Genomic DNA, 23,804 nt, shown 5'->3' on the forward strand with positions numbered 1-23,804 from the left:
GGTGAGTAGATAAAAGCACTGGGCCTAGAATCAGGAAGACTTGTAGTCAAATCCAGCCTCAGACACTTACTAGCTTTGTGACAAAATCATTTGGCAAGTCACTAAACCTCTGTTTGCCTCAGTTTCCTCACTATATATTTACTTTCTTTCCTCACTTATCTTCCAAAGAAGATCACTACTAATTTTGTGTTGCCTTTTGGAAATTTTGCTAATTACAATTTCATAACACTCACCTCCTTTAGGGTAATGAGATGGTGGGGGAGAAGCAAAATCAAGCTTATCCTTCAGATCATCCTCATTTTCTTTTTGCCACTGTAGGCCTATCTTCTCCCAGAGGCTGACAGCCAACTCCCTAGAACATAAATCCAAAGAAAAACAATAAAAAATGTTGACTATATATTCAAGATAGGAAACAATGGTAATGCGAGGTATGAAAATCAGTTCCTATTGATTTAAATTAAATCTATCTAAATGAATGTTATTTGGATAGCTTGTGCTTATCTGACTTAGTAAGAAAACTATAGGCTTTCCCATTATACTGAAAGGACTTAACCACAGAAGAGGGAAAACCCAAGAATCAATTACTTGCTTAATATCTCTGCACCCAAAGCACAGTTAACATGTAAAATACATATTTTCCTTCCATTTTCATAATAAATGTTGAAAGAATGAAATTACAGTTAAATTTTACATTGAATCTAATTTTATAACAGCTGAAATCCAAGGAACCGATCAGAGGCACTTGTAGGTAAACTTGAAAAGGCAAATTTAGAAATTATTTTTAAAATTCCAGTTTCTGTGTATATATGTGTATGTGTGTATATATATATATATATATATACCATTGAATTCTTAACAGCTAAGTCAATGAAGCACAAACTCTGGCAAGTCCTCATCTGAACATCAGTTCAAAGAGACAGAGTTAACTTCAAACAGACTCATAGCCAGAATATATATAAGTTAAAATTTTATTTTATTTTTTAAAAACCCTTACCTTCCATCTTGGAATCAATACAAAGTATTGGTTCTAAGGCAGAAGGGTGGTAAGGGCTAGGCAATGGGGGTTAAGTGACTTGCCCTGGGTCACACAGCTAGAAGTGTCTGAGGCCAGATTTGAACCTAGAACTTCTAGTATCCAAGCCTGACTCTCAATCCATTGAGCTACCCAGCTGCCCCCCAAAAATTAAAATTTTAGAACATTTAGGAAAAACAATTGTCAAACTCCAGAAAATAATACCACTCCCAATAGAAAAAGTAACATATATTAAGAGTTTTTTGGATGGTTTTAAATTTACTTCCAGAACACATGTGGAAAAAAAAGACATTTTGTGCCCCCTCCTTCATTTTTGAATAAGTAAGGTACTATGAGCATGGAATATTTCATATGCTGGTTAATGTATTGGTTAATTTTTGTTCTCTCTTCTTTCTCAGAGACAGCTCTCTTGGGAGGGCAGTGCACAAAATATAGCATTAAAAAACCTTTATATTATGAAAAAGGTGTTTTTATATTCAATTTCAAAATTATTATCTTGCTTACGTGACTTCAGGTATTTCATCATCAAAGCTGCTTAATAATAATGGAATTAGCTTATGAAAGAATGAATATCTGTCTCTTAAATGTAACAGCCAGTTTCCAACAACAGATGTCACAGCATATCGAACCTATTTATAAAAGAAGAGAGTTGTATTACTTTTCAAAAAGAACAATTAAGATAAATCATATATAATTATTTTTTAAAGCAAAAGTTTCCTACAGTCCTGAATGTGAATTTTAGTTTCAATTAGTACACATACATGTTAATCTGAACACACTAAAATGTAGCAATGTTCATAATTCTTCCATTTTTCATGTGGCCACTTTTAAAAAGAAAAAAAAAATCAGTTAAGTAGCATAATTTTGATTCTTAGTTATCTGGGAAGGTGAACTCCTTTTTAGGTGCTACATTTCAAAATGAGTATTTGAATAGATTCTGTTATATTTTCAGAAATAATGACTTGTAGATATAGCATTTCAATGCTTAAATATAATCTTGGTTGTAAGCAGCAGACCACTATGAGTATAACTATTTCTAGGAAACTGAAAAAGTTAATTGTACTAAAATGTCTACTTTTTTTAATAGCAAGGGACTTAAATGTTTGTTGGGTTTTAGGTTTAAGCACAATCTAAAGAATTAGTTAGCTTTCTGGAATGAAAAAACAATCAACAGACATTTATTAAGAGTCTATTCAAGCACTGTAGTAAATGAATAGTCCTTGACTTCAAAGAGCTTACTTTCTAGTGGCAAAACAAGTTGCTATGGACATTATCAAGTTTTCTCTCTCTTTGGTTCAACAGCTAAATCCCTCCTAAAACATAAAGCTATATAATGAAAAAATGAAATTGACGTAAGAATATATTAACAATAAAAAAAATTGAAGGAAAATTCTAAAAAAATGTTATCACCAAAATAACATAAAAGAAAATAAAAACAAAAGGCACCAAAGTTATTGTCACTGCAATGGATAATCTTTATAGAGACTCAGATGGGAGGTATAGCAACCCTATACATCCTATAACATCTATCTGTGGGAATAACCAGAGGTGGAAAGAGGGGGCTAAGGAAATGGGAGAATAATAATGACTCAAAGACAGAAGTAGAAACACATGGGGAGTAACGCGAACTTCGAGGGGATAGGAGGAAGAAGAGAATATGTGGGGAGTATCAACCCCTTGATATTTTTAAATAAGAGAGTCTTCTTTGGGGGCGATGTCACTAGGAAAAGTGGAGTCTTACTCCTGGTACCTCCTATCGAAATAGGAGGCACTGGGGGCGAGCACATCGCTATGAAAGAGTGGAGCCTCGGCTCCTGGTACCTCTTTGGCTATAGCAGGTCCTGGGGCGACTAAATTGCTATGAAAGAGATATAGTGAAGCAAGAGAGTAAGTGGTGAGGAGGGAACAGAAGGAGAGGAACTGAAGGGTGAGAAAACTAGAGAGCTAGTAAGAGAGAGCAAGAGGAGTTTGTAGGGGTAAGAGAGGGGTTAGTAAGGGAGGAGTTTGAAAGGGAGTTCTTAGGAGAATGCAAGAGTGGTAAGAGGAGAGGAGGATAAGGGAGAGAGGAGAGAGAGAGGCAGTGAAGGCCAAAGGGAAGAGTCTGCGCTTGTCCCCTGGTATTTATTGAGGGTCTTAGGAACGTATAGGTATCATGACATAGGTTTTTACATTGGTTGAATTGATAATGACAAGATCAAAGAGGTGGAGTCTAATCCATCCCGTGCTTTTGTAAATGAAATCCCAGCCGGCAACGCCCTGACCTTTCTCAGAGCAGAGGCAGCATGGCTGTCTCCATGCCCAGCCCAAGAATTTGCCCCTCCTTTGCTAGTGCTTAGGACTGTCCCTTTAACATCAAGAGTTCTGACCATGTGTCTGGTAGTACAATATTAATACAACAATCATACTTCCCAAATGCTAATATGCCTGGTATGTTACAATCTTGAATGCAAAGAAATGATGCTGAAATATGCCTTCCTACTCTTAGTAGAAAGATAGCAAAACATAGGAATAGGATGAAGCATATCTCACATACTTATTTGTTTTGTTCTTGTACTATTCCATTAAAGAATAAGGTCCTAAGTGGGAAGGAATTATTGAGAATAGTGAAGGGTTTTGTTTTTTTTTAAATAAAAAATATTTTTAAAGCATTTTTCTCAATGGAAAGAATGCACATTTTTGGGGAGGCTAGGTGGCTCAATAGATGGAGAGATAGACTAGGAGATGAGAAGTTTGAGAACTTTAGATTACTCCACCCTACTTAGTCTAACAAAAACAGGAATGTCTACACCCATACTTAAGGATTAAGTATTTAGGAGGATGGTCTATGACAGACATGTGCTAGCAAATGACAAATCAGAAACAACTGACAGACCCCTGGGCTGTCCTTAGTCAAGCTTAAGCTACCAGGAAAGTGATGTAAAAACCATCTATATATTTCTCATCACTTCCTCTCTCTGGCCTCTTTCCTTGGAGAGGTGGCTCTGGCGGCAGCTTGCTGAGTGTTTCAGCATCTTGGCGTGGAGGCAACTATTGTCCAGGTTTGGCAGTGAGTTTTCCTTGATACTTTACTAGGAGAAGCTTAGTAGCCTAGTTCAGGTGAGGCATCTTCACTGAGCTCTCTCAGAGTTTAGGCTGATTCTTTTCTCCTTTACCTTCCAAACACTATCCTTTTAGAAAAGCCTCTAATCTTCTTCAAAGACCTTGTGGCAGAGGTCTTTGAACTCCCCCGCACCCCCACTCCCGGCACAGGACAGGCGGGATAAATCCTATACCCTCTTTCTCTCTTTTCTCCTTAATTCCTTCCCTCTATATTAATTAAAATCACCATAAAATTGATCTTTGTTTCCAGTGAATAATGTATGAAAACGACCAAATAAAATGTTTAAAAATTAAAAAATAAAAAAAAATCACCATAAATTTCCAAACTGACTTAGGTATTTTATTTGGGATTTTCTCTGGCAACCAAATTAATTTAGATTAGGTCACAACCCTAAAATTATCCTTACAAATTCTAGGTATAAATCTGGTTTCAGATACTTGCTAGCTGTCCAAAAGGAATCCAAAATGGCTCCAAGTGAATTCTAAATCTATAATCTGATTACATAATTGTCACGAATTATATTTTTAATTTTATCTTTATGTACAACAGTAGATAGGTCACAGACATGGTATTCAAATGCAATTGTTGGTATTTAATAAAGCAAAAAGAATAACATTCTTATTTTTTATAATGTTATTCAAGACAAAATGCAAACATAAAGTTCAATCAGTACTATCTGCTGATAATACTAGAAAGTCTGTCAATGACTGAATGCCAAAAAAAAAAATCCCAAATCCAATATAGGTAGTGCCAAAACATATGTAAGAATGTACAGAACCTCCATGAATATGAGAGCAAAGGCATTCAGAAAAATAACTAGAGACTTATGCTGTGCCAATCTGGCAGGGTTTAAATATACTCTTTAGAAAGTTTTATGATTGAAAAAAAAAAAACAACTCTATCCTAGAGGCCAATATTCCAGAATACTATATAAACCTTCTAGACCAAGTCTTGATGCTCTCTCTGTCTCTACTTGTGACATCTGGCATGGCTGACCAGGTACAAGGCAGTCAGTAACTACACAATGGACATTAATGTCTAGATACAATAAAGAATGGACCTATTTGTGGAGAGTAAAAAATTTCTCACGATATGAACTGAGATAGCTAGGAAGATAAAAAAAGGTAGGAGAATTTTGGTTATTTGGCCTCTCCTCTGCCCTTAACGAGAGCCTAGCCAATCTTTTGTATCTATTTCTTGCCAGTGTGCTAAAGAATCTTGCAAATTCAACTAGTGAAAAGTTATTTGATTTTTTGCCCCTTCATAAGGGATCTAATCAACAAACTGCCACCAAACGTGTTGCTAGGTAACAGTTTTACTAAGTAGAAAACAACATTTCAGTTGTGTTTGGTTTTTTTTTTTTTAACTGAACTGATTATAGAGTGACTCAAAACAGAAAACTACTGAACTTTTCATGTTAATGGCAGAGACACAAAAGGGAAAAAGCCTAAATAAAAAGCAAATTAGATTTCAGATGTCCTTTATGATAAAAATCATTATGAAAGAAAGAAGTCCAAGTATAAATAGAATTTTATAGTAACATTATCATTTAAAATATCCAGTTCAATGTAAACAAGCTTTTTCTCAGCAGTTCCTGCTAACATTATCCTTTGCCAATATGGGTACAGTAAATTCATAACAAGGCATCAAGTGAATAGTTCTGAAATGATGAAATCACAGATTTGTGGCTAGAAGGGACCTTAGGTCATCTAATTCTCATTTCAGAGATGAGGAACTGAGGTTCAGAAAGGCCATGTAACTTGCCCAAAGGCAAAGAGGTAATATGGAGCAAGAGTCAATCTATTTTTTTTAAATGCCATCCTATTTGGCAAGGTACCTATATATGTGAATAACTTTGGAGGCAACTTGTGAAGCAGTGGATAAAGTACAAGGTGTGGGGTCAGAAAGACTCCAAATTCAAATCTGGCCTCAAACATTTAGAACCTGTAAAATTTGGGCAAGTCACTGAATCTCTGCAGTTTCCTCAACTGTAAAATGAGGATTGTAATAGCTTTGCATAGTCCTTGAGAGGATCAAAAGAGATAATATTTGTTTAGAAAACAGCCTAGCATGGTGCCTAGCACATAGCAGATGCTCTATAAATGCTTACTCTCTTCCTTTCCTTTTATAATGATCAATCATTTTAATCTTTTGTTTGTGAACCTTGTGTTGCTCAAACATTTCACAACAGCCTGAATCAGCCTGAGCAAAAAATCTCTTTATAAAAAGATTCACAAAATGCCAAAATACTACTAACAAAACATCCTAAAAACTTGCCAAATCTAATTTAAAATTTTTATAACAAATTCAAACATGGATATAGAAACCTGGCAAAGCAGCAGCTCCTATCTTGTCAGGTGTTGCTGCTTTGGGATAGCAACATCTCCCTTTTTTGCATTAACACTTTCCCTTTAATCCAAATTTAGGTATTATTTATGAATTGCAATGCATACCTAAAGTACTGTTTTACATAAGCCAAAACAAATAGAAATCCTCCAGAGTGCATCCCTTCTTTGAACTGTAGCAATTGGTTTCCATTTTAAGACTATTACATATAACTATTTTGATGGCCTTTTACCTAAAAGGGGTGCCTATTATCTCAAAGCAGTTGCCAGTCCTTTAGGGACACATTAAACTCCATTCTGTTCTTTATTCTCTTTCTCCACCTTTATATGGAGAACAAATTACATTCACATAGGGCCTACTAGCAGTGGATTCAGGTTGGAGATTTGGACTCATTCTGTTTTGAGACTGACTCCTCTTGGTTTTGGTCCATCTCAAAAGAAAGACTCTACATGCTGTTTGGGCCACTAAGTATTCTCACTTCTTTCTTCATTGTTACCACAATACTCTTCACTCTGGTGGTACTGAAGAATAAAATTTTGCTTGATAAGGACCATGGCACGATTGTTGATTCAGATTAAAAGGGACCTTTTGTTGATCAGTCCTGTCCAAATCTTCATGATCCCATTTGGTTTTTTCTTGGCAAAGATACCAGAGTCTGGTTTGCCATTTCCTTCTTCAACTCTTTTTACTGGGAAACTGAGGCGAACAGGATGAAATGACTTGCCCCAGGATCATATAGCCAGTAAGAATCTAAGGCTCTGTTTGCACTTGGGTTTTCCTAACTCCATACCTGGTACTCTATCCATTGGGCCACCTAGATGCCAAAAAGGAATCTTAGAGATTACTGAATCCAATCCTTTTGTAGCACAGATAGGGAAACAAAAAGGTCTAGATCAACAAAGTCAGTGATTCACCTAGGGTCAATCAGATGTCAGTGGCAGAGGTGAGTTCTGAACCTAGTTCTTCTAACCCACATATCAAGACCTCCAGTCACTGTACTATGTTGCCCCTAGGGAAAGAGGCTTAGGAACAGGTTTCTGCCATGCTTCTTAAAAGTCAAAACCTGTATAATCAACAAGGGTTCATGGAAAGGCAAATTAAAAATTAATTGGAAGCTAAATAATCTAATTCTTCAAAATGAGTGGGTCAAAGAACAAATCATAAAAACAATCACTGATTTCATTAAAGAGAATGTCAATGAGAAGACAACATATCAACATTTATGAGACATATCCCTAAATATCAATAGAGAAAAAGCAGTTCAATGAATTAGGCATGCAACTAAAAAAACCAGAAAGAGAGCAAGTTAAAAATCTCCAATTAAAGAAAAATCAAGTGAGAAATTAATGAAATTGAAAGTAAAAGAACTATGGAACTAAAAAATAAGACTAGAAGTTGATTCTCTGAAAAAAACCCAACAAATAAAATACATAGAGCACTGGTTAATTGATTTAAAAAAGAAGAGAATCAAACTGCCAGTATCAAAAATAAAAAAGGTGAATTCACCTCCAATGAAGAAGAAATTAAAGCAATCATTAGGAGCTAATTTGCCCAATTACATATGACAATAAATTTGACAATTTAGGTGAAATGGACAAATATTTATAAAAATATAAATTGCCTATATTAACAAAAGAGGAAATGGAATACTTGAATAATCCCATCTCAGAAAAAGAAATTGAACAAGCCATTAATGAACTGGAGAAAAAATTCCCAGGAACCAGATGAATTCACAAGTGAATTCTATCAAATTTTTAAAGAACAATAAATCCCAATCCTATATAAACTATTTGGCAAAATAAGCAAAGGAGTCCTGCCAAATTCTTTTTATGACACAAATACAGTGCTAATGCTTAAGCCAGGAAGACCAAGAACAGAGAAAGAAAATTTCAGACCAATTTCCTTAATGAACACAGATGCAAAAATCTTAAATAAAATACTTGAAAAGAGACTACAGCAGTGGTTCTCAACCTTTCTAATGCTGTGACCCTGCAATACAGTTCCTCATGTTGCAGTGACCCCAAACCAAAAAATTATTTTGGTAGCTATTTCAAAACTGTAATTTTGCTACAGTTATGATTCGGAATGTAAATACCTGATATGCATTATGTATTCTCATTTCTACAAATTGAGAGGTTGAGAACCGCTGGACTACAGCAATATATCACAGGGATCATTCACCAGGACCAGGTGGGATTTATACCAGGAATGCAAGGCTGTTTTAATATTAGGAAAGCCATCTGCATAACTGTATATCTATAATCAAACTAACAGAAATCACATTATTATCTTAATAGATGCAAAAAAAAGGCCTTTGACAAAATATACTACCATTCCTATTAAAAACACTAGAAAGCATAAAAATAAAAGGGCCTTTCCTTAAAGCAATAAGTAGTATCTATCTAAAACCATTAGTAAGTCTCATCTTTAGTGATGGGGGCAAATTAGAAGCCTTCCCAATAAGATCAGGAGTGAAACAAGGATCCCAATTATCACTACTGTTATTTACTAGAAATGTTAGCTTTTGAGAAGAAAAAGAAAATTGAAGGAGTTAAAAGTAGACAAAGAGAAAACTAAACTATCACTGCAGAAGATATGCTGGTATACTTAGAGAATCAACTAAAAAACCATTTGAAATAATAACTTTAGCAAAGTTGCAGGATACAAAATAAATCCACATAAATCAACTCTTAAGAAATGTAATAGGGGACAGCTGGGTGGTTCAGTGGATTGAGAGCCAGGCCTAGAGATGGGAGGTCCTAGGTTCAAATCTGGCCTCAGACACTTCCCAGCTGTGTGACCCTGGGCAAGTCACTTAACCCCCATTGCCTAGCCCTTACCATTCTTCTGCCTTGGAGCCAATACACAGTATTGACTCCAAGATGGAAGGTAAGGGTTTAAAAAGAAAGAAAGAAAAAGAAATGCAATAATGTCTTTGGCCAGAAGAGTATCTAATTACTCTTTCTACTATTGATCCCAGACTCATTCATATGGTGCAAAATTTCCTTCCCTACTAATCCTTATGATTTATGTTATCTAATCTCAATTGGGTCCTCAGAAGCAATGCAGTTCATTTCCTCCTCTTAATTGATTCTCTGCCCCAATCCTCACAGAGGCTAATCCAAACCTTCTCCATTATATGCAAGTCTGTCATACCATCTTCTCAACAAGGACAACCCCTGTACATGTACCCTTGATCAGACACCCCTTCTCATCTTCTCCAGAAGATTTCTCTGGTAATAAGTAGAAATTGTGGAGGGAGTTGAGTTGAGGACTTCTCATATTTTACTGAGAAAATAGAAATCACATCTTGTGAGTCCCATCCCACCATCTCAAAACTTCTTGATATTGGCTCTAATTTTCCCTCTCCAACTCTGATGAACTTCCCCTAAGGAGTTACTTAGTCAGGCAAAAAATATTTATTAAAGGACTACTATATGCCTAGCATTGTGTTAATAATTGGGGATGATAAAGAAGCTTACAGTCTAATAGGGAAGATGCAAAATGAGATTATAGACAGGATAAATTGGAAATAATCAAGAAAGGGAAGGCACTATAATTAGAGGGACTGGGAAAGGCTTATTGTAGAAAACTGAGATTTTGGCTATGGAGATGATGAGAGAGCATTGCTGGCAAAAGAGACAGTCAGTCAAAAATGCACAAAGTTGATAGATAGTGTCTTTTTTTTAAAACCCTTACCTTCCATTGTAGAATGGATACTATCTATGCATAGGTTTCAAAGCACTAGAGTAGTAAGGGCTAGATAATGGGGGTTAAGTGACTTGTCCAGGATCACAGAGTTAGAAAGTGTCTGAGGCCACATATGAAGTCAAGACCTCCAGGCCTGGTTCTCTATCCACTGTGCCACCTAGTTATCCCCTAGAGCCTCATTGGCAAAGCTATGGCATGCGTGAACAGCCAGCATTGGGGGAGCTGCTCCATTCCCCTCTTCCCAGTGTACAATGACATTTTTTTGCATGCCCCACCCCTCTGTCCAGTCACCCAAAGCAAGCACTTTCTCCCTCAACTCTTTTGTCTTCTGGACATTCGAATTGGGAAAAGGTTTGCCAACCCTGCCCTAGAGTATACTGCTTAAGGAACAACAAGGGGTCCAGCACCATTGAATCACAAAATACATGGGAAGGGAGTGGGAACATAGAGTATAAGAAAGTCTGATGGAGGGGGAAGAGTTTTACATTTGATCCTGCTGATGACCAGAAGCCACTGGAGGTTACAGAATGGTGTCATGGTCAGACCTATATTTAGAAAGATCACCGAGAGCTAGGTGCAGAATAGCCTAGAGTCGAGAAGAGATTTGTGCAGGAAGACCAACCATTAGGTTATTGTACAAGTTCAAGGTGTGAGGGTATGCAGTTTAATAAGGTTTAATGATCATGTGTGTAGATGACTCCCAAGATCTATAGTCTCTGGATGCCATGCCTGCCATGATTATTGGTGGCACATCTTTGATTGCTTAATGGACATTTCAAACTGAAATCCGAAAAGCAACCCAAGCTTAACATACCAAAAATAGAAATTATCTTTCCCACAAACTCAACCCTTTTCTAAACTTCTTTATTTCTATCAAGGACATCTAAATCCTTAAAGTCACCCAATTTTGCAACCTTGATGTTTTTCTCAACTCCCTTACTCTCCCCTCACTCATATAACCAATTAGTTGCCAAATCTTATTTCTTTTTTAAAAAATATTTACCTTCTGTCTTAGAATCAATACTGTGTATTGGCGAGGGCTGGGCAATGGGGGACAAGTGACTTGCCTAGGGTCAAACAGCTAGAAATGTCTGCGTTCACATTCGAACCCAGGACCTCCTGTCTCTAGACCTGCCTCTCAATCCTCTGAGCCATCCAGCTGTCTTTTCCAAATCTTCTTTCTTTTTCTTTTTTAAACCCTTACCTTCCTTCTTGGAATTAATACTGTGTATTGGTTCCAAGGCAGGTGTGGTAAGGACTAGGCAATGGGGATTAAGTGACTTAACCAGGGTCACACAGCTGGGAAGTGTCTGAGGCTAGATTTGAACCCAGGACCTCCTGTCTCTAGACCTGGCTATCAATCCACTGAGCCACCCAGCTGCCCCCCAAACCTTATTTCTAACTGAATAACATTTCATATAGCCAGTCCCTAATCTCTACTCACACAGTCAACATCCAAGGTCAGGCACTCATTACCTCTTGCTCAGACTACTGACCCATATTCTTGTCTACTTCAAGACTTTTATCATTCTATTATATTCTTAACATAGTGATTTTTTTTTTTGCTTGCAGGTCTGACCATGTTACTCTCCTTAATCAATAAACTCCTATGGTTTCTTACTGTCTTCAGGCTCAAATATAAAGTCCTTCACAGCCTGGCTTTAACTTTTCAACCATTAATAAGCATAGTGCCTTCTGCAATCCAGTCAGACTGGACTTACTCATGACATACACTGGGTTCAAACATAACACTTCATCTCCCATGTTCATGTCTTTGCAATGGTTGTGTCCCATGCCTAGAATCTACTCTGTCCTCACCTCCACCTTAGACACCTTGTTTCCTTCAAACTCAATGCAAATGCTATCTTCCACTTAAAGCCTTTTCTGATCTCCCTAGATGCCAATGTTCTCACTCATAAAATTACCTTGCATGTATTTAGTATAAAGTTATGCATGGTGAAAGATATTGATTAAGCTACTTGAAAGAGAAAGCTAAATTTTTTATTCTTATTCCTAGCACACTGCAAAGTACCTGGGGGTATAGTGGATACTTACTTAAATGCTTACTGACTGCTTGATTCTCATTTCAACTTTGTAAAGTAGATGTATCATTATGGGTTAAGGTAACCACTATCACTCTAAAAATGTTTCTAAGTGTATCAAAAGTATATTAAAAATGAATTGGTGGAAGGTGGAGTAGGAGAGGTAAAGATAAAAGCAGCTGTAATATTGGTGAAAGGTTTGGCATAATAGTTATTTATGGGTCAAAGACCTTTGTTGCCTCTTGATTACTCATTGCATATGGAGTCACACTGATCAAACAAGGACATGATCCTGGATAGATGGACTGAACACTTCCACAGTATTTTTAATCAATTGTCATCAACCAATGCTGAAGCCAATGATCATATGAGTCAGGTTGAAATCAGTTGCTCTCTATGTGAACAGAGGTACTGAATATCAAGTTCCTCTTAAGTGCAAAGTACCTGCCATTGATTCCATCCCAGCAGATATATACGAGGCAGAGGGTTCATTGCTCATACAGAAGCTGATTGAAATCTTCTAGATTTTATGGCAAGAAGTCATCCCCAGGAGCTTAAGGATACTTCCATCATCTATATCTATGAAGGAAAAGGAAACAGGCTGTCCTGTGACAATCACAGGAGGAATCTCTCTTCTAGTTATTGCAGACAAGATTCTTGTCAGAATCCCTCTTAATCGGCTGATCATTTAACCTGCCTCAGAGCCTTCAGAAAGGATCAAGGAACAATTGACGTGGTGTGTATTGTCCAACAACTCTAGGTGAAATACCATCAGAACAGAGGTCTGTACACAACAGTTTATCAACCTGACAAAGGGCTTTGATACTGTTAGTTGTGAAGACCTGAAGCAGTTCCATGGCCCATAGAAGTTCAACAGCACTGTATGCTAATTTTGCATACACACACAAGTTTTGGATGAAGGATATTGCTCTCATTCTTCCCCAATCACCAACAGAATGAAGTAGGAATGTGTGTTTCTTCCCATGCTCTTCAGCATGATGTTTCTGAGATGTTGTTGCACACCCAAAGAAGGCTATGCTATTAGCCAAGACCAAAGTGGAGGGGCAGTTGGTGCCTGACTTTTTGTTTGCAGATAATTGTGCACTCAATACAGCCTCTCAGAGATGAATTTTTTGGGCTTGATTATTAATACCAAGAAAACAGAAGTCCTTCACCAATAGGCTCTGTATCATCCATATGTGGAACTACAGGTCATAGTAAATGGAGAAATTTTGAATACTGTGGTATAAATTCACTTATCTTGGCAGTACACTCTCCAAAGCTGTCCACATAAATGATGAAGTCTATGACTATACTGTCAGGGCTAGTTTGGTGTTTGGGAGGCTTCAAAAAAAAGTGAAGGAAAGAAAAGGTATCAAGCTACTTACCAAATGAAAGTCTACAGAGCTGTTGTGCTGACTACACTGCTGTATGTGTGTGAAATCTGGACAGTTTATCAGCCCATGTCTGAAAATAGAACCTCTTCTACTTGAATTGTCTCTGGAAAAATCACAAAGATTACCTGACAAGATAAGGTACCAGCCACTGAGATCCTCTTTAGGGTTGAACTGCTAAGCATTCAAATACTATGGCTGAGAATAAAGCTGATGGGCTGGTCATATAACCTGAATATCAAAAGCATGCTTACCCAAAAAAAGATTTTATGTTGAACTCAACAATGTGAGCATTCACATGCTGGTCAGAAGAAGCAGTATAAGAATATTGTTGGGGGATCTCTGAAGAACTTTAGTACTGATTGTGAGACATGGAAAATGCTGGCACAGGACCATCCAGCATGTCCTTCCTGCATCACATTAAGTGCTGTACTTCATGAGTAAAGCAGAATGGTAGAAGCACAAAGGAAACAAGAGCTGTGCAAATCAAAGCCACCGCCACCCTAACTATTCTAACAGACTACTTGTGCCCAATTTGTGATAGTGACTTCTGAATTATGGTCCGATCAGTCGAAATCAGACACATCTTACCCCGACTCCGTGTCATTGTCTTCTCTAAAAACAAAGGACGGATGAAAACAGTATAAAAAACAATCTTCAATCTATGCCATCTTTGTAGACTCGGTCATTAAAGAAATAAACTACTATAATTGATCCTACTATTGAGAAAGGAATACTAAAAGTAATTTACTAAATGTACACTGCTGGTGGGAAAGCTAATGTAATTTCCAAAAGCATATTATTTACCTTAGATGCCATCATTCTTTCTACATCATAAGAGAAAAAGGTCCTTGAATCTTACTTATATTTTTATTTGAAATATTTATCTTTTAGGTGCTCTTCCTAGTCTTCAATTATTAAGCACATATATAAAATCAATCTTATATAAATAATATATCACCATGTTCTACCATTTTTTACCCCCTCTTTAAGCTAATTTTACTTATATGCCTATAACATTTGAATTGGTCTTAATAAAGTACAACTGAAACCTTAGTGCCAGTGTTATATGTAAGCAATACTATTAATTGGCCTTTATTCTTTGAACTGCGGTAGTATTTTGAGTTATAGTTAAGATCCCTAAAGGTAATGCCTGCATTTTGTTTATTTTTGTCTCTCTCCTAAAATGTAGATTTCTGGTAATAGGTTAGTGCTTCAAGCAGGTTAGCTAATCTTCTTGTTCAGTCTCCTCTGTTAAATGGGGAGAGGTCAAAATTTGGAATATAAGTAAATGTATAAAGAACAAATGAATAAATATAAGGTTACTTTCAATTTTATCTACCATAAACTTATTGTGTGTCAGAAGCATTATAAAGAGTAAAAACATTTATTTTTTTGGCCAAAAAATAAGTTTAACTTTCTCCATACATCCTTTAATACTAGGAATATTAATCAATACACAGCAAGTCTCAAAGTGTTTCATGAACTGGGTTCCAAAGTTTTAGAGATGTTGTCTCAAAGTTTCTACATTCAAGTTGTATTTTTTCCAAGGTTGTCATTCATTTTATCTTATCCCTTTACCTATTTTTTCCATCATATTAGAAGTACTATAGCATGTTGTAACATTATTTCCACATATGCTAATATACTATTCCTTCCTGGTAGTTTTCATGTTTCACAAAGTCAATCTACTATACCTTCCAGAATGTCCTTTCAAATTTATGTGTATCTCCTTTGATATCTATTCCAATGAGAATAAAAAAAGCAAATTCAGAAATCTTATTTTTAGCATTTATATTATATAGCTTTGGAGATTTTCAATATAATATGACCGTATTGTACCTAAAGACTATTGCCCCAACCCAACCTCTCCCTCTCCCTGTTTCAAAGTTCAAAAATCTGTTTATAGACAGTTTTTTATTCTTTAATTCATTTATCTTGCCCTACAACAAAATTAAAGTGGAGGAGGTGGGCAGGTAAAGAAAGGAAGAAAGAAGGAAAGACCAAGTCTCATTTCTTTTACATGACAAAGTATTACCCTTCCCATAAAATTTGACTTGGTAATTTCTGTCAAGAAAATCTGGAAGGAAAGAGATAATAAGGAAAAAGACATGTACAATAATATTCATAGCTGCGCTCTTTGTGGTGGCAAAAAATGGAAAATGAGGGGATGCCCTTCAACTGGGGAATGGCTGAACAAATTGTGGTATATGTTGGTGATGGAATACTATTGTGCTCAAAGGAACAATAAACTGGAGGAATTCCATGTGAACTGGAATGACCTCCAGGAATTGATGCAGAGTGAAAGGACCAGAACTAGGAGAACATTATACACAGAGACTGATACACTGTGGTACAATTGAATGTAATGGACTTCTCCATTAGTGACAATGCAATGATCTTGAACAACTCTGATGGATTTTAGAGAAAGAACACTATCCACATTCAGAGGAAAAACTGTGGGAGTAGAAACACCAAAGAAAAACAACTGCTTGATTACATGGGTTGAGGGGGATATGACTGGGGATGTAGACTCTAAATGAACATCCTAGTGCAAACATCAACAACATAGAAGTAGGTTTTGATCAAGGACACATGTAATACCCAGTGGAATTGTGTGTCAGCTACGGGAAGGATGGGTAGAGGGAAGGAGGAAAAGAATATGATTCTTGTAACCAAAGAATAATGTTCTAAATTGATGAAATAAAATTAAAATATAAAAAAAATCTGGAAGGGTTCTAGGGCAGTAAAACGAAATGATAGCTTTTATTTAAAAAGAACCTCCCAGATACCTAGTGGAATCGCGAGTGGGCTATGGGAGCAGTGGGAGTTGGGGAGGGGTGAAGAAAAGAAAATGATCTTTGTTTCCAATGAATAATGTTTGGAAATGACCAAATAAAATAATGCTTAAAAAAAAAAATAAATAAAAAGAACCTCCCATCACTAATTTGTTTCAAAAGGTATGTTAACAAGCAAGTACCAAATTTTTTAAAAAGAGAGAAAAAGAAGTCCTTGCCAAATACTACTCTCATTATTTTTCAAACATTATAGAATTCTAATTAATGGCTTTTAGTTTACCTTTCATTGTTCTCCTTGCTCTGATTTCATTTTCCTCCCTTCTGAATCTTGATCCTATGGTTACCTAGTTCAGTTTGGTATATACCATCCTCTATCCTTGAATCCCTTGATCTCCTGGTCCTGTCATCATTCATGACTTACCAAATCTCAGTTTTGGATTATTCCTACCATGTGCCTCTTCTGCTTTTACTCATAGGTTGCTAAAAAGTATGCTGAAGGATGTCATATTACTGTGCTGACTGAACCAACTACAAATTTATGTTATCTAATCCCAACTGGGTCCTCACCGAAGTAAATATAGCCTACTTGGCTATCATGCTTCTCAGAGTAGCTGTTCCCAACCCTTTATTTTCTCTTCAAACTTTCCTCACCACTTCACTCCCCCTTTCCCCTAGCGATGGACCTTACCAAGAAAATAGAGGCCATCTATCATGGACTCCTTCTCCCCTACTCTATGTCTCAAAACACTTTGACATCATGCTCTATTCACTTAGATCTAGTCCCTAAGAATCTAGTCTTTCTTTCTAGGATCAACCCCTTCTATCTGCATTCTTGATTCATTTATCACATTTTCTAGTTTGCTCCCACAATTATTTTAACTTTCAATCTTTCCTTAATGACTACAAACATGTCCAAGTCTTCCTCATCCCAGTCCCACTTTACCAATTACCCACTGGATATAGGCATCTCAAATTCATGTCCAAAACAACAACCAAAAAAAAAAAAAAACTACCTTACTATCTCTCCCTTGAAACCTATCTGTGTTCATGTTGATAACCAATAGAATTTCTGTCCTTAAAGGCATTATCTCATTTTTGTCTTTGTATCCCCAGCACCTAAAACTATGCTTAGCATACAGTAGCAATTTAACACATAGTTGTTAATGAAAAAATGAGAAAGAAAAAGTAAACTAATGTGCATTTATAAAAAATGAGTTCATGAACCAAATGTCTATGCAGGAAATAAAGTAATACCTATGACTATAACTGATATGTATGTAGCATTTTATTTGCAAAGAAGTTTACAAAAGATTATAATTTGTGCTTCATAACAACCCAGAGAAATAGGTACAACAGGTATCATTCTCCTTATTACATAAACGATACTTTGGCTCAGAGAGGGTAGATGACTTGCGTGTCATAGGCATATTTTGAATCCACATTTCCTGACTACAAATCCAACACTCAAACATCAATCTCTGTGCTCAAGAACTGAACATCATAGGTTTTTAGTCAATTCCCTTTAAAAATGGAAGAAAAAATGTGTCATTATTTTAAGAACCAATCTAGTGCTCTTAGCTAGCTTAGAAGGAAACTTCAGGAGGCAGCTGGGTAGCCCAGTGAATTGAGAGCCAGGCCTAAAGACAGAAGGTTCTAGGTTCAAATCTGGACCCAGAAACTTCCCAGCTGTGTGACCGTGGGCAAGTCACTTAACCCCCATTGCCTAGACTTTACCACTCTTCTGCCCTAGAACCAATACATAGTATTGATTCTAAGACCAAAGGTAAGGGTTTAAAAAAAATTAGTTTAGTCTTAATGTTTTGTTTCTTTCATGCCATTCAAGCAAAACAAATTTTGGGAAAAATTCTAAGTTTTTCTTATTTCCTGATCAGGTTCTTGTTCAAATGGTCCCTCTATATACCCAAGTTTCTTAACCTGACTTCTTTGAACTTTAAAAAACATTCTTTTGAGATACAGTTCCTAGGCTTTATTAGACAGTCAAAGAGATCCATAATATAAAAAAGATTAAGAATTCCTGTTCAGGAAGCTAGGTGGTTCAGTGGATTGAGAGACAGGTCTAGAGATGGGAGATCCTGGATTCAAATGTGACCTCAGACACTTCCTAGCAGTGACCCTGAGCAAATCACTTAACCCAACTACTTATGCTTTACCACTGGTTAGTTATCTAATCCCAACTGGGTCTTTCTGCCTTGGAATTGAAATGACTGATTTTAAAATAGAAAATATAGTTTAAGAACAAAAAATTACTGTTCTATACAGTCCTACAGATCCTGACGAACAGTAATCTTCTTTTTCCAGATTTTTGCATTTTCTATATTTTGTGGACAAGAGAACTACCTGACTGTCCAACTCAATACCAGTCTACTATTTTCCATTAAAGTGAGTTAACATCATCTAAGTATGTATCCTGATAAGAGAAATGAAGTCTCTGAAAAGGAAAAAACAAAAACAAAAACCAGAAAGTTACCTGGGAGACATCATCAAATAGCCTTTGTGCAAAATGAGAAATAACATCGTCCACTGACTTGGCATTCCCAAATTGTATCACCAATCCCGTGGCCTGAATCACAGCCACTCGGACCTTGGAGTGCTGGTGAGAAATTGTTTGCATGAGAGGAGCGATTAAAGACTCTGACTGCATATGAAAATGATCTGTCGAGAAAAGGAAAGAGAAATCTCTTGAGTGAAAACCCCTTCACCTTCTCTACGAGAGGAAGTCAGGGCTCCCCATTTACCTGGGATGCTCTGCGCGTAATCCCCCGCGAGCTTGCAGCTCTCCCTCTTGACGTCGGGGAAGGGGTCCACGATGGTCTTCTGCAGGATGCGCACCATCTCGTCCAGGTACGGGGCCAGGCTGCGGCCGCACAGCTGAACCACGAGGCTCAGCAGCTCCACCAGCGCCAGGCGCAGCTCCTCACATGGTTCCACCAGCTGCCCGGAGCCTAGGCCGGCCAGGCGCTGCGTGAGAGCGGGAATGAGTTGCGGCAGCGTGTCCTGGGGCCGGGCCCCGTGGCTAAGGCCCAGACGTAGGAGCTGCACCGCCAAGGCCCGGCACTTCTCAGCTGGGTCGCCCAGGCAGCGGAGCAGGCGTGGCAGCAGCAAGCGGCCAAAGAGCTCCTGGAAGTCGGCACTGGGAGGCAGCGGAGCTCCTTCTTCGAGCTCACGCTGAAGACCCTCCAGGGCCCGGCGCCGGCTCAACTTGCTCTCGGCTTCTAAGCCCGGTAGCAGGCGGCTCACTGCCTGACTCAGCTCCTGAGCCGGGCGCCTATCCCCGGAGGTGCCGGGACCCTCAAGCACACGGGCCTCGGTCACCAACGTCGCCATGGCTTCTGTGTTGTTCGTTACTAAGGGGAAACCAAACTTTTGCGACAGTCACAGAACGGATTACGGCTCTACGGGTAGGGGCGAGGGAAAAAAACTCCTAGATATACACATGAACGAAAAAACTTTATTGGCAGCACTTTTTGGGAGGTACGGACACAGAGCTGAGATGCTGCCTTTGAGCTGGAGCTTAGTTGACAGTGAAAGGGGAGGTTTGGCAGGCTGATTATCTGCTAGTAAATGAGATATCGCAAGTGCGGTGCTTTGCGAACCTTAAAGCGCTGTAGACATGCTATCATCATCATCATCATCCAAAACAGGAGTTCTTTTTCTTTTAACTCTTACTTTCTAAGTATCAATTTATCAACTTGGAAATCTAGAGATCCCCAGTTTATTTAGTTTGAGTGTAGAATCCCCAGGTTTTGACCTTGTCACAGGAGAGGTTTCCCCCTGAGGGAAGGTCCCTCTTCACACCAGACAGTGAACTTCCTAGTAGTTTGGGTGGGAACAGCTAATCCCATCCAATATTAAGCATCCCTTTTGTCTCAATGGTTTCTCCCCCTAGGCTAAGGTCCATGACCAAGGTGACCCAGCCCTAGGCTGAGTCTTTCCATTTTGTGTCCATTGTAGGGCATCAGCCCCTCCCTATTATTTCTGTCTGGAACTCCTCATTCTCCTTTCTTACCATTGTAAAGTCAATCAACTGTTCCTCTCCAAGCCCCCAGGTCATCTAGAGTGGTATATAGGTTCCCCAAGTTCTTTTGTTCCTTGGAGTCCATCCTGAGTCTGTGGCACTCCCAGGGGCTGGTGACCAGGGCATCTTGACTCTGCAGTCTTGGAAAGCAGCTCTGTTGTCGTATTAGTAGCGCTAACCCCTTTTCCCTTGATTAAAGAGTGATTTTTGACTATTTAATAGTTCTGCGTTTTTTCTAGTTGACAAATCCTAAGGCAGAAGAGTGGTAAGAGCAAGGCAATGGGGGTTAAGTGACTTACCCAGGGTCACACAGCTAGGAAATGCCTGAGCCCAAATCTGGACCCAAGTCCTGCCAATTCCACACCTGGCACATTGTGCTACCTAGCTGCCCCCTGGTTTTGTTTAACGGTCCAACAAAAAACCCACCTTCCACAAGAAGTCTTGCATTCCAGTATCTTCCATCTGTTAGATATTTCCTATTTGTCTTATAGTTTGCTTTGTATATATTTGTTTGCATGTTGTCCTCCTCCCCCCATTAGACTGTAAGCTCCCTTAAGGTAGAGACTGCATTTTGTCTTCAAATTGATACTAAGACAGAAGGCAAAGATTTTTTTTTTAAGGTACTTGGGATTCAGAGTAAGTAAACCATTAGAACTGAACAACATTAATCCTCTTAATTCCTTAAGAGCAGGGTCTGGGTTTTTTTTTTGTTCTAGTTTTTTCTTTCCTTGTATCTCCCCTACTTACAACACAATATAACACTTAGTAGATTCTTTAATAAATGCTAGTTGACTAACTCAAGAATCTGATTAGTGCCAATAGAGACAGAAGGAACTTTTAGAGATTACATTTACAATCTAGTCCTCTCATCTAACAAATGGGGAAACCCAAAGAGGTAAAGGAACTTGCTCAAGAGCAGTGTTTATTAAATGTTCGTTTCCCACAGTGCTTTGCACTGGTACTAAATCAGAAGTCAATTTTTTTCTGCTAGCTGAAGTTTTCATATTTTATCTACTACATGTTTTAGCTACCTCTCAGATCAAACAAAAGGAATAAATTATTTATTGAATGCTTTACAGCACCAGGAGTGTAAATCTCACATATTTCTTGTCTTTTCTATTTCTATTTCTCTCCATCTGGATCAATACTCTATAAACAGATGGGTGCTTAACGAAATGCCAAATGATTAATAAAATTTTTATGAATAGCAAATAAAAATATTGACAATAATTTGAAGATTATACTTTTAACTCTGCATAGGACTGGACTGAGGTAAGCAGCTATCCCCTTTAGACCTAAGGTCTTCATGTTTCAACACTGGAATGCCTTCCCACTGCTCATTCCTGCCCCATTGCTTCCTAGTCAGAGGAGGGGAATTTGCTAGATAGTATAGACTTGAAATCTAGCCTACTAGCTAGAGAAGGAGAGTTTCTTAAGCTGTACCAGTCTTTTTTTTTCTTTTGAAGCACAATATTTTTCACAATATTTTATTTGTGTGTATTTTTATTTGGGGTTTTTATGTGTGTTCTCTCACAACATGCCAATATGAAAAATGTCTTGTATGATCATATATAAATAACCCAAACCAAACTGCTTACCATCTCAGGGAGGGAAGTGAGGGAGTGTGATAATCTGGATCTTATAATTTCAGAAAACATGTTAAAAATTGTTATTATGGAAAACGAGGGTTGTGTAAAGATACTAGAACAGACTCCCTGGTGTCCTCCTGAATCCCTTAAAGACAACAGATTTCCTTGAAGCAAGAATAGGACAGTGATTAGCAGGAGAACAAAACTTCTAAACTTAGTTCTGTGGCAAAGAGCAAAGAAACGTGGCTTGAGCAATCATACAAAATAGGACAATAAAATGTAGAATAGGATCAATTATAAAATGTTAGAGAATTAATTTAATTTCTTCAATATTTAAAGTAGTGTGTGTTGGTAATCCTAAAAGCATAGCTTACTAATTTATGTTAATGTATTTAACCTTTTAAAAAAATGTTTACCTTCCATCTTAGTTATTAATACTGTGTATTGGTTCCAAGGCAATTGAAGGGATATACTTCTATTTAAGGGTGACATTATTGAGCTGGAGAATATAATTAGCTCAAAGCAAAAGCACTTATTGAAATGATATATTTAAAACAATGGAAATAAAACATTTCCCCAATGAATCTAGAATTCCTTGGTAAAAATACACACATTGGTGTGAAGGTTGGCACCTCCCCTCCTCACTAAAAAGTCTTCTCTTAATGTCATTGAGTTGGTTCCTGTGAGTCTCTGCTGAGTTAGTAGTTCCAGTTAGGCTTATAACTGAGTAAGGAACATGATTCTGACGCTTGGCCATGATGTCAGTCATCCCTAGCTTTGGAGTCAGCTGAAATCCTGGCCTTAGGTTAAAGCTTTTGCAAAAACAAAATCCCATACCTTAGGACTAGCAAGAGTATGGGTTCTTTATCTACCATCTCTCAAGCAGGATACTATGTTCAAGCACTGGCTTCATATTTCCTCTCTCCACATCTACAGTTCAGATGAACTCCTTACTCCACTTGATGCCATGGTTTCTCCTTCAAGACTCCATCACCCCTAGGGGAATAGAAAGGGGGGAAGAATCCTCTCCCTATCTTTGTTGCAATTTCCAATAGGTTGGTTGGCTAGACCAAAATTACATTACTAGTATCATCTTTTTACTCAAGAATAAAATGGATTTAAGTGAGGCAGAGTTGCACAAAGCTGTCAGCCTCATTTTCTTTTCTAGAGTCATCAAAGTCCAGTGGCAAGACAAAAGTTATGATGACTTGGAATGCAGGGGATGACTTTGGCCTCTTAGATGTCTCACCATGCTCTAAGTACACCATGGCCATTAGAACAAATTGTTCTCATCCATTTATTCCACTATGGCAAGTCTTTACATACCTGATAGAGACACTCTGCTAACTCACCAAAGTGTTTAAGGGTTTAAGGGTTCAATTACTTTCAGCTTGGTTTATCCCATATACCCAGAAAATTTTACTGGGGATGGCCACAGTGCATGCCACAGCTTCTTGGAGCCATCAGTAAGAGCTAGGTGACAGATGAAGACAAAAGAAGAAGAGTTCCAGGCCCAGAGCTCTATCCACTGCACCACCCAGGTGACTAGGTGCTAAACAGCTTGAGTGAGGAGGACCTAAATTCAAATCTGACCTCAGATACAAGCTGTGTGACCCTGGGCAAATCACTTAACCTTGTTTGCCTCTGTTTCCTTATCTATAAAATGAACTGGAAAAGGAAATGATAAACTACTCTGATACTTTTGCCAAGAAAATACAAAGGGTTGGACATGACAAATAGACAAAACAAAGGACT

At 37.8% G+C, this 23,804-nt stretch overlaps 1 protein-coding gene across 2 annotated transcripts in view; it reads right to left on the bottom strand.

The window, feature by feature from the left end:
- Nucleotides 1-19,834, bottom strand: part of DNAAF5 (dynein axonemal assembly factor 5) — a 79,348-nt gene extending 59,514 nt beyond the window's left edge. Inside the window, exons 1-4 of one of the 2 annotated variants that reach the window (XR_469871.3) lie at nucleotides 19,181-19,821; nucleotides 18,913-19,097; nucleotides 1,538-1,662; nucleotides 234-352 (exon numbers count right to left, since the gene is read on the bottom strand). Coding sequence is in view for 1 of the 2 variants with exons in the window: in XM_001378130.4 (XP_001378167.2) it covers nucleotides 234-352; nucleotides 1,538-1,662; nucleotides 18,913-19,097; nucleotides 19,181-19,769 (1,018 nt within the window). In the remaining variant the exon portion in view is untranslated. Of the gene's footprint in view, nucleotides 1-233; nucleotides 353-1,537; nucleotides 1,663-18,912; nucleotides 19,098-19,180 lie in introns of both variants that reach the window. The other variant, XM_001378130.4, reaches the window with a different exon arrangement.
- Between the last annotated feature and the right edge of the window lie 3,970 nt (nucleotides 19,835-23,804).

Source organism: Monodelphis domestica, chromosome 7, assembly GCF_027887165.1.
Source record: "Monodelphis domestica isolate mMonDom1 chromosome 7, mMonDom1.pri, whole genome shotgun sequence".
NCBI classification, from domain to species: domain Eukaryota; kingdom Metazoa; phylum Chordata; class Mammalia; order Didelphimorphia; family Didelphidae; genus Monodelphis; species Monodelphis domestica.